The sequence below is a fragment of the Eptesicus fuscus genome, chromosome 6 (assembly GCF_027574615.1).
Source record: "Eptesicus fuscus isolate TK198812 chromosome 6, DD_ASM_mEF_20220401, whole genome shotgun sequence".
In the NCBI taxonomy this organism is placed as follows: Eukaryota; Metazoa; Chordata; class Mammalia; order Chiroptera; family Vespertilionidae; genus Eptesicus; species Eptesicus fuscus.
This window is the reverse complement of record NC_072478.1, coordinates 34,866,642-34,879,037: the sequence shown is the minus strand read 5'-3', so window position 1 is coordinate 34,879,037 and position 12,396 is coordinate 34,866,642. Positions and strand designations below refer to the sequence as shown.

The 12,396-nt window shown below is 38.0% G+C and overlaps 1 protein-coding gene across 3 annotated transcripts in view; it reads left to right on the top strand.

Annotated features, from left to right (window-relative positions):
• LOC103298488 (disintegrin and metalloproteinase domain-containing protein 25-like) overlaps positions 1-11,548 on the top strand; it is a 40,694-nt gene extending 29,146 nt beyond the window's left edge. For 2 of the 3 annotated variants that reach the window (XM_054717635.1, XM_054717633.1), the window contains one exon: positions 8,960-11,548. In XM_054717635.1, coding sequence (XP_054573610.1) covers positions 9,038-11,272 — 2,235 coding nt within the window. In that variant the 5' untranslated portion in view covers positions 8,960-9,037 and the 3' untranslated portion in view covers positions 11,273-11,548. Of the gene's footprint in view, positions 1-2,463; positions 2,604-8,959 lie in introns of those variants that run through there. The other variant, XM_054717634.1, reaches the window with a different exon arrangement.
• The last annotated feature ends 848 nt before the right edge of the window (positions 11,549-12,396 follow it).

Below are 12,396 nucleotides of genomic sequence, written 5' to 3'. Positions count from 1 at the left end.
TGATACATATCATTTAATTATTTTCCAGAATTTAATAACCTAGAAGGTTCTATTATGTACCATTTACCTTTCTAGGTTCTGAGGATGTCAACTTACTTTAGAAACACCAGAAAATTACTACCAAATGACTTCTTCTCTAACATCTTCTTCTCCTCTACCATCTCCCCTTCCTCTCTTTGCTTTTCCTCCTCCTCCTCCTCCTTCTTGATTCTTTTGATACTTTTCTTTTTATATAACAACTAGAGGCCCGATGCACGAAGATTCATGCAAGAATGGGCCTTCCTTCCCCTGGCTACTGGCACTGCTTTCGCTCTGGCCCGGAGCTGCCTTTACGCCTTCCCATGCTGCCCAGAGACCTGGAGCAGCTGGGGTGGTGTGGAACACAAGCGTCCTACCCCACCCCCAGCTGCTCAGCGCCTGTATATGCAAATTAATCCACCATATTTGTTGGGTTAATTTGCATACTCCTGATTGGCTGCTGGGCATCGCAAAGGTATGGTCAATTTGCATCTTACTCTTTTATTATCATAGATATGTTGTAGGTTTCTTTTTTATTTCATGTGATTCAATATATGTATATATTGTGAATGATCAACACAATCAGTCTAGTTAACATCTGTTACCATACATAGCTACAGATTTTTTTTATGAGAACTTTTAAGATTTTTCTCTCTTAGAAACGTTCAAGTATGCAATAAAATATTAAAAACTATAGTCACCATGGTGTACATTACATCCCTATAACTCACTTATTTTATAATGGGATATTTGTACTTTTGATCCCCTTCACCCACTTCTCCTAAACACCACTCAAGCAACCACCAATCATTTCTCTCAGTTCTCTTAACCTTTTGCACTCAGATGTCGAGTGTGACTCGACACGGTTAGCATCGGTAGCTAGAGATTAAAATTACTCTTTGAATGTATAAATAATTTGAAATATTAAAAAATCCAAATAGATAAGTTTGTATGAAAAGGAACTCCATTTTTTTATTCTACTGCTGCACTTTGTAAAATCTGGGGTATTTAAAAAATTAAATCCAGAGTAGAATAAAGGAATCGAGAAAAAAGCAAGTGAGTGCAAAGGGATAATAGATAAGCTTTTTAAAAAAATTTTCCTTTAGGGAAGATCATATGAGTGATAAATGGAATGTCTTTTTGTTGCACTTAGCATAATATCCTCATATTTCACCTAGGTTGTCTTGAATGGCAACATTCATTTGTTTTAAAGAAAATGTGTTGTGCATATACACAGTAGAATATTATCCAGCCATTAAATTAAGCCAAAAAGCTTGTCATGTTTGAACTGTGTTCCCTAAAATTCATATGTTGAACTCAAATACCAAATACCTCAGAAAATGTTCTTATATGGGAACAAAGTCATTACAGACATAGAATTGGGTGAGCTTGAATTCAATATGACAGATATCTTATTTAAAGTGCAAAATTTAGGCAGGGGAAGAGAATCATGTCAAAATTGAATCATGCTGCATAGGGCAATGAATTACTAGGATCCAGAAGAGAAGTCTAGAATAAATCCTTCCCTATTATCTTCAGTGAGAGTGAGGCATTATGGACACTGATTTTAGGAATGCTATCCTCTAGAATTGTCAGGCAATAAAGCTTGGTAAAATCACTCATTTTGTGGTGACTTATTATAGCAGCCCTAAAAAAAATTTTTTTTGAGAGATTAACACAGTCGTAGTTGTAAGTAGACGTTTTAACCAGAAGTGATGAGAGCCAGAGATAGTGAAAAATTCCATAAAGGAAAAATGCAAATCTGGTATGGATTTACTAAATTGGAGGGAAAATAGAAAGACACTGGCAGGTATCTAGTGGGCAGACATTACCAACCTCTCTGCGTGCCACAGGTAAACTCTCAAGAGTAATGAAGAACTAAACTTGCTTCCTTGGTTTACCTCAGACAACTTGCTGAATATGTGTCTGCCCCTATTGGCAATTTTAAACTGCCAGCCAGTCAATTTACCTATTAAATTTATTCCCACTCTACTTTTAACTCACCTCTCTCTTCTTCTAAATTTCCTTTTCCTACTGACAGTGGTTTTCTTAACAAATGAAATATATTTCTGTGCAGATATGAAATGTATCTGTGTTATTTCATTGACATTAAAGAGAAAAGTTACTGATGATTACTGATGTCTCGATTCCTTGTAAAATATTCTAAATTTGGTTAAACCTTCTCTGGAGCTTGAAATGCTTGAACAACAGTATGGTTCATTGTTGAGGAAATAATCTGGGATCAAGGCAACAGTTTGATTAAACTAAAGCTAAAGTGTTTATACTGTAGGAAGCACATAGGATGGAGATTAGTCACATTTATTCCTATTGAAGAGTAGCTAGAAGTAAAGTTTGATGGAGATGGTAGAGTCACAATGAAGAGGAACTTTAACCAGTTGCCATGGTCTGTAGTACTGGGAGAGTCTTGCTGCTAGGTAACTACATCTAGAATGTAATCAATCCAGAGATAAGAGGGTGGTCTTTATATTTCTCCTTGTAATATGAGGTTTCAGAGGAAAATACACACCATCAAAGAGTATGGCTATAGCTAGAAAGGACCACGGGAACCATGAATTCTTCTGCTGGTAAGTTACACAAGATTTTCGTGTAAAGGAAAGAAGCAGTAGGATTTACTAGTATGTACACTTGAACACACACACACACACACACACACGCACACACACACACGAGTGTTTACCAAGTATTCACATCTTGAGAGGGATCTATGAGACTTATTATTTCCTATTCTAGTATCTTTTTACTTGGTTAACAAGTACAAAATTGTGCTTAAATACTGTAGATTATTACTCACATTTTGTAAATGTGACTTAAGCTATCAATAAGAATGAGAAGGGAGGTGGTAATTAAGGTACAGAAATTGGTCAATTTGACAAAACTGTGGGATTATAAAAAGTATTTACCAATTGTCTTACACATATATTAATATGTACCATAATGCTCAGTCAACAAAAGACAATGGTGGTACTGTAAGGGAGAAGTACCATAGGTTAGATGGATGTGGCTTAAATGTGTTTATATTTTGTTATATTCTTAAGAAGAACATTTTTAGCACTATGTAAAATGGAATAAAATCAAACTAGAAGGGTAGTAATTGGAGATGGGAGTGTATGAAGACAAAATAAAATATCTTCAGAAATGCAAAGGAAATCAGTAATCCCAAAAGGATAGAGGAAAGCTTTGGGGGTGTTGGGTAATATTTCTTTTATGATACACAAACATCTGAATCCCTACAATTTTAGGATTGCAAGGTAATTCTCAAATTCAATCTTCATATAGGTGTATTTATGTCATAAGCAAAATACACACACATATCTTATATGAAAAGATATATGTGTGTGTGTCTGTGTGTGTGTATATATACGTATATATACATATATATACATATATATACACACACATATATATATATTTATTTTTATATATACACTATATAAAAATAAAAATATATATATATGTTATATATATATTTTTTTATTTTATATATATATTATTATGATCTCTGAATGCGTAATAATCTGGCCACTCAGTATATATATTAAAGGCCCGGTGCATGAATTTGTGCATGGGTGGGGTCTGGCCAGCCTGGCCAGGGGGAGGGGACATGGGTGGTTAGCCAGCCTGCCTGCTGGTCGAACTCCTGGTCTAGGGGACAATTTGCATATTAGCCTTTTATTATATAGGTTATACACTGAGTGGCCAGATTATTATGCATTCAGAGATCATAATAATATGGCCACTCAGTGTATAAAAATATTTGCCTCAATAATATTAGCAAATTTTTAAAAAAATGAGAAATCTGGTACAAGCATGATGCCTTTTAACAATACTGATTTGTTACTTTTTTTCATGAACAAAATATTAATAAAACCACATAATGTGCAAACACTGCCCTAAACATTTGGTAAACATAAATGAATAATGCAGACCTAAATAAATTAATGGTCTTAAACACAAATTTGGACATAGTGGTTGGGGCAAAGGTACACATTAGGAATTTGTCAAATTGCATTCAATAATTTATATATCCATGCTAGCTTTTATTTATAGCATGAATATCCACAGTCATCATCAGATCATGAAACCCAATGGATACTTTGACCCTTGCAGTTTGGCAGAATTAGATGTACAAAGGACACAGGAAGGAGTTAGGATAAGTAATTATTTGTTGCATGAACATAGACAGGGGTGGGCCAAGGTACATTAATACTAATAATAAAAAAGCTATGATTAATAACTAATGATATAGTAAAGCCTTGATTTAACTGACTAATTCAGCTGAGAGGATGTCTGTTAAAGCCAAAATCCCATTATACAATAAAGTAGGTATTCTTATTAGGTTAAAAATTTGACAATTTTGTTAGTTTATCACTTTTTACTTATGTAGACACATTTGTGTAATTAAAATTAAGTATGCATGAAAAGTCTAATTTCACAGAACTGTTTCCTATATGTATCATGTAATTATAAATTTATACTGAATAAGTCTAATAAATGTGTGCATTCACCAGTCACCATGAGTTAACAAATACACACAGGTGGGATGTAGAAATATGGGCTGGCATGTGTGAAACTACTGCAGAAAGTCAGCCACATGCCAATAGAACCAATTACCGCATGCAATACAGTGTGATCATATGCTAATCCTACGCCAAAAACTGTTTACTACCAGTGAGACTTGGATATAAATATGTAGACTCGAGTAGTAGACATGTAATATTCATTTCTTTGGTGGAATTACCACAGTGTTTTTTCCCAACATATGGCCTATTCACTAAAATTTGTTAAAAATAACTGAATTAATAACAAAACCTTAACCTGTTGATTTAATTATAAGCAAATCTTGGATTGAAGAGTTTAAAATTTACAGGGTGTTAATTTTCACATACAACATAGGGATGAGAAATTCTGTCTGTTAAATTCAAAGTCCATTAAATCGAGGTCGGCCAATCAAGGGTTTACCAAACTTGCATTTACCGATGCTGCCTTCCTGATAGGAATCTTTGGCTTCAGTTCCTTATTTGTAGAATTGGACTTCCTTTCAATCTTAAATAATAAATTATTTTGGTCACATCTACACAATGGAATACTAGCCTATCTAATAAAAAAGTAATATGCAAATTGACCATCACTCCAATACACAAGATGGCTGCCCCCATGTGGTCAAAGATGACTGTCCCCATGTGGATATAAGATGGCTACCACAAGATGGACAGCAGGGGAGGGCAGTTGGGAGAGACCAAGCCTGCAACAGAGGGCAGTTGGGGGTGATCAAGCCTTCAGGGGAGGGCAGTTAGGGGTGACCAGGCCTGTAGAGGAGGGCAGTTAGGGGCAATCAGGCTGGCAGGGGAGCAGTTAGGTATCAATCAGGCTGGCAGGGGAGTGGTTAGGGGGTGACCAGGCTGGCAGGCAGAAGCAGTTAGGGGAAATTAGGAAGGCAAGCAGGCAAGCAGTTGGGAGCCACCAGTCCTGGATTGTGAGAGGGATGTTTGACTGCTCATTTAGGCCCGATCCAAAATCGGGCCTAAATGGGCAGTCGAACATCCCTTGAGGGGTCCCAGATTGGAGAGGGTATAGGCTGGGCTGAGGCACACACACACACACACACCCATGCATGAATTTTGTGCACCGGGCCTCTAGTGCCACTATAAAAAAGAAGGAACTTTTACCATTTGCAATAGCACAGATGGAACTGGAGAGCGTTATGCCAAGCGAAATAAGCCAGTCGGATAAAGATAACTATCACATGATCTCACTCATATGTGGGATATAATGATTAACACAATTTGATGAACAAGAATAGATACAACCTACTGGTTTAGCTCAGTGGATAGAACATCAGACTGAAAGGTTCCAGGTTTAATTCCAATCAAGGGCATTTACCTTGATTGTGAACACAGAACTATCTGGAACACAAGGCTGAAACTTTTTCTGGTGTCTATGAGAAGCTCAGGTAAAAAGATGTTAAAACTCACAGATTTTCAGTAAGAAACAAAAATGACTAAATAAAATATATTCTCGGTAAAAAAAATAAAAGACTTTAGTTAATAATACTATATAAATATTGTTTTGTTAGTTACTAGGTGTGCAGAAGGCAGCTGATCAATGTTTCTATCTCATCAATGTTTCTAACTCTCTATCCCTCTCCCTTCCTCTCTGTAAAAAATAAAAAATAATAATAATAAAAAAATAAAAATAAATAATATATATAAATATATATATACATATATATATATTATTAAAAAAAAAGAATAGAACCAAAGACAAATGGTAGGGTACCAGGATGGGGAGGGGAGAAAGAGCATAGAGAGCAATCAAAGGACCTGTGTGCATGCATATTAGCATAACCAATGGACACAGACACTAGGGCATTGGGGCTTGCCAAGGGTGGGAATGGCTTGTGCAGGTGTCAATTGGGAAAAAAGGAGACATATGTAAAACTTTAGAAAATAAAATTAGATAAACAGATTTGGAACCAGCCTAAGTGCCCATCAGCAGATGAGTGGATTTAAAAACTGTGGTACATCTACACAATGGAATACTACACTGTGGTAAAAAAGAAGGAATTCTTACCATTTACAACAGCATGGACGGAACTGGAGAGCATTATGCTAAACGAAATAAGCTAGTCAAAGAAAGATAAATATCACATGATCTCACTCATTTATGGAATATAATGAACATAAACTGATGAACAAAAACAGATCCAGAGTTAGAGAAGCATCGATCAGACCATCAAACCTCAGAGGGAAGGTAGGGGAGAGTGGGGGTAAGGGAAAGAGATCAACCAAGAGACTTGTATGCATGCATATAAACCTAACCAATGGACACAGACACCAGGGGGGTGAGGGCATGAGTGGGGGGTGGGGAGGGCAATGGGGGCATACGGACACATATGTAATACCTTAATCAATAAAGAAAAATAAAAAAAATAAAAGCAGAGAAAGAACAACAATCATTCTCAACCACATGAAATCTAGCTTTAACAAAAGTCCTACAACTAAGGATATAAGAAAGCCACTGACACTGGTTGGAGGGGCAGAGACACTGCACAGGCTAGTCCCACACCAATGTGTGGCAGATAAAACCTCCCTAATTGGATGAAGGTAATAGAATACAAACCTAGGTAGTGCCGAGAGTTTCAAACAAGATGAACCCAAAGAAATCCACACCAAGATATTTCATAATTAAAATTCGAAAGGTTAAAGATATATTGAATCTTAAAAGCAGCAAGAGAAAAGCAGTTACCTACCAACAAGGGAACTCCCATAGACTGTCAGCTGATTTCTCAACAGAAATTTTTGCATACCAAAAGGATTGGCAAGCAATATTTAGAATGATGAAAAACAAAAACATGCAAGCAAGATTGCTCTGCCGAGTAAAGATATCATGAGAATTCAAGCACATATAAACAGCTTCCAGGAAAAGAAAAAGTTAAAAGACTTCATGATCACCAAAGCAGTATTACTGAAATGTTAAAGGGTCTTGAAGAAGAAACAGAAGAAGAGAAGTGGAGGAGGAAGAAGAAGGAGAAGAAGGAGGAGGAGGAGGAGAGATTAAAAATATTAACAATAAAATATCTATACAAACTCACCTATCAACATTGAATCAACCTCCCCTAAAAAAATTCAAAATAAAGGACCACGTAGAACAGAAAAAATTCATAGATACAGAGAACATTTAGATGATTATCAGATGAGAGGAGTGTTGGGGAGTTTGGTAAAAAGGTTGAAGAAATTAAGAAGTACAAATTGGTAGCAACAGAATAGTCATGGAGATGTAAAGTATAGCATAGGGAGTATAATCAATAATAATCTAATTATGTATGTATCTTTTAGATGGGTATAAGATTTATCAGGATAATCACTCAATAATTTATATAAGGTCTAAGCATTGGGGGCAATCCGGAAACTAATATGCAATATTGTATGACAAATCTAATTGAAAAATGAGAAATGATTTCTAAAAAGAATAAAAATAAAAGAAAATTGAAAAGAAAAAATATATATTAATATTTATGTCAAGTCAATAGATACAAATAGAGACTCCATCTCAAACAGGATATATGTTCACCTTTCCATTAAGACCTTTTGTTTTATATATTTACTAGAGGCCTGTTGCATGATATTCTTGCAAGAATGGGCCTTCCTTCCCCTGACTTTGCTCCCAGCTGCCCGAGAGCCTGCAAGTCCTCACTCCCGGGTGGAGCACAGCTCCTGTAGCTCCCTCCGCCACCCCACTCCTCCTCATAGCAGCATCCCGCCCTTCCTGGCAGCTCCACACTTGCATATGCAAATTAACCTGCCATCTTTGTTGGGTTAATTTGCATTCTCACTCCTGATTGGCTGTGGGCATAGTGGAGGTATGGTCACTTTACATGTTTGTCTATTATTAGGTAAGATTGTGAACATTTTCACAAATGTTTATGTAGTTAAACAGCAGTATGATTAATCACTAAGTGTATTTCAAACAGATTCAAAAGGTGTCTGTCTATGACCAATCACCATTTTTTTGTACACACACAATCTCACACTGCCTTACAATTTCTTTTTTTTAATATGTTTTTATTTATTTTAAGAGAGATAGGAAGGAAGAGGGAGAGATAGAAACATCAATGAAAGTGAAACGTTTATTGGCTGCCTCCAGCATACCCTATACTGGGAACACAACCACAACCTGGATATATTCCCTGACTGAGAATCAAACCCATGACATCTTGGTGCATGGGACAATAGTCAGCCAACTCAGCCCATGGGCCATGCTATCTTAAAGTTTCTAAAGTGTGAATGGGTGCAGTAGCCTGAATTATTTCTTGAGCCAAACACTAATCCATCTTAACTCCTGTCTTTTTCTTACTCCTCCACCTTGGCCTGTTCATAACCACCAACACAGTCTCTACTCTTCTTTTTATTTTCTCTTTTAGTGTGTACTCTGATGGTATGAGCCTGCCAGAGAACAGATTCAAAGTCAATGCTGAATACTCAGCTCAGAGGCAACAGTGATGTTTCCTGCCCATCCTATTGTACTCTCACCAATGGCTATGTATGGTGGCACCATAATGGCTGTGAGTGAGGCCCTGGTGTGTGTGAAGAACACTATCCTACAACTCTGGCTGGGGATAATTTTGTTCCCATATGAATGGTTCTTCGCTGTGCACTCCCAATACTATGGTCCTCCAGAAGTAGTAATTCCCTTGAGGGTAACAGGCATTGGCCTTAGCATAAAGACTAAAGATTGGCTCTCTTACAGAATGCATTTTGGGGGCCAGAATCAGGTCATACACATGAAGGTCAACAAGCATTTTCTATCCAGACACTTCCAAGTGTTTACCTACTCAGGCCAAGGCGCTCTCTTTAAGGACCAGCCTTTTGTAAAGAATGACTGTAACTATTATGGTTATGTGGAGGGGGACCCAGAATCTCTAGTTGCCCTCAGTACCTGTTTGGGGGGTTTGCAAGGAATATTACAGACAAATGACACTGTTTATGAAATAGAGCCCAAGACACTTTCTACCACATTTGAACATTTCATATATAAAGTGGACAGTGAGGAGACACAGATGCCACCCATGAGATGTGGATTAACAGATGAAGAAATAGCACGACAATTGAAGTTTCAAGAGAATGTTAATTTCACTTTGATGCAGAGTGGGTATGAAGGCTGGTGGACCCACAGGCGGCTTCTTGAACTGGCAGTGGTGGTGGACCACAATCGCTATCTTCATCACCAAAGTAACACCACAGCTGTGCAGTATGAAGTATTACTTGTTGTCAATGAAGTAGATAACTTTTTGAGTTCACTGGATGTTGATGTGGTTTTAATGGGAATTGAGGTCTGGACTGAAAAAAATCCAATTAAAATAGATAACATAGTAGATCTCCTGGAAGAATTTTGCATATGGAAGCAAACTAGCTTAAACAGCCGCATTCCCCATGATATTGCACATCTTTTTGTAAAACGTAGCTATGGTATTACTATTGGCATAGCCTTTATTGGAACAGTATGTAACTTTAGTTATAATTGTGGAGTGGAAAGTTTAATGTACAATAATTTGTATACTGTTGCATACACTATGATCCATGAGATTGGTCATAATTTTGGTATGGTACATGATGGACCAACTTGTACATGTGGACATAAAACCTGCGTAATGTTTCAAGGTATATCAGGTACAACTAGATTCAGCAACTGCAGCTATGCTAGCTTCATCAACACCACTGCAAGTCAAAACTGTATGTACATTTCATCTAATACAGGGAACATCTTCACACTTGCAAAGTGTGGGAACGGTGTGGTTGAAGAAGGAGAAGAGTGTGACTGTGGCGCTTTACATTTGTGTATAGATGATCCCTGCTGTGAGTCAGACTGCACTCTCAGCCCTGGGGCTGCTTGTGCTTCTGGGCTTTGTTGCAAAGACTGCCAGATCCTGCCAACAGGCGAAGTTTGTAGACAAGAGGAAAATGACTGTGATCTCCCAGAGTGGTGCAATGGGACATCCTACCATTGTCCAGAGGATGTGTATGTGCAGAATGGGGTGTCATGCAAGGGTGGTGGCTACTGCTATGAAAAGCGATGCAATAACCGTGAAGAGCAGTGTAGGAACATTTTTGGCAAAGAGGCCAAGAGTGCAAATCAGAGTTGCTACACAGAAATGAACACCCGAGGTGACCGTTTTGGGAACTGTGGTCTAATGAAGGCTAGATACGTGCAATGTAACATCTCAGATACCTTGTGCGGGAGGATTCAGTGTGAAAATGTGACAGAACTTCCCCATCTGAGAGATCATTCTACTGTGCATTGGACTCACTTCAATGGTGTCACCTGCTGGGGTACCGACTACCACTTTGGGATGACCATACCTGACATTGGTGATGTGAAAGATGGGACAGAGTGTGGGGCAGAACATGTCTGCATCCAAAGGAAGTGTGTCCATAGGTCACTTCTGGTAAATGATTGTGCACCTAAGACCTGCAATATGAGCGGAGTCTGCAACAACAGACATCACTGCCATTGCAACCCAGAGTGGGACCCTCCCAACTGCCTGAAAAGAGGCCATGGAGGTAGTATTGATAGTGGGCCACCCCCTGGGAGAACAGTGAGGCAAAAGACCAATTACCTGAGACTACTTTGGTCGATTCGTTTTATTATTTTATTATGCTTGTTAATTTTGGGTTTTCTGACACGCAGAAGAACAGATAAGAGTGAAGAGCAGAATGTGGCACCTTCACATGAGTAAGAAGAGCAAAATGTCAAGACTTTACCTAAGGAAGAAGAGCATGATGCTCCAATATCATCTAAGGAAGAACAGAGAAATATCATACTGCATTTTACAAAAACAAGAAACAATTTACAATTTTTAAAAAGAAGCCCAATTTCCCATGTAGTAAAGTTTAGTCTCCTGGCTGTAGAAATGTTACAGCATGTGTCACAGACCATTGACATAATGCCTGAGAATTTTTATTATTTGGGATCATAAAACATTGGTCATTAAACAATTGGCAAAATATCTTAATTCCTAGAATATTACTACTTTTCCTTATTTTTATAATTTTAGTGTTTAATTGTCTTTAGAACTAGTCTCTGTGTTTCCTGAGCAAAGGTACAGCTAATGGATACTGTGTGTTTGTGTGTTTTTAATTTGTTGTCTCATTTCTATCTATCCTTCCCATTTGTTCTCTGCTTTGTCACAGAGTGAATGCAAATATGGAAATTAAATTTCTTCTTTGCCATTATTAGTTTCTGCAATAGTTGACAACTAGAGGGAGACTGGAATCCTGGGGAATTTTCTGATTACTACTCATGCCAGTCATGCCTCATTAAAAGCTCTAGTCTTTACAAAGATAGTAACTTTCAGTCTGCAAATTATTACTACACTAGAGGCCTGGTGGACAAAATTCATGCACTGGGTGGGGGGGTCCCTCAGCCCAGCCTGCCCCCTATAACACTCTGGGAGCACTCAGAGGATGTCCTACTGACAGCTTAGGCCCACTACCCCCGAAGAGCGGGCCTAAGCCACAGTCTGGCCTCCCTCTGCAGGAGGCAACCAGGCTGATCAGGGGAAGGTACTGCCCCCATCACCCCACTGCTGCTGCCACTACTGACCGATACAGCCGCTAAGGTGTTTTCATCAACATGAACTCCAGTCTCTTCATCACGAAAAAATTACAACTTTCTTTAGGCATTTTCAAGATGTCTCTCTCATAGGATATGACCTTTCTTTATTCTTTCTTTCTTTCTTTCTTTCTTTCTTTCTTTCTTTCTTTCTTTCTTTCTTTCTTTTTCTTCCTTCCTTCCTTCCTTCCTTCCTTCCTTTCTTCCTTCCTTCCTTCCTTTTTTCCTTCCTTCCTTCCTTCCTTCCTT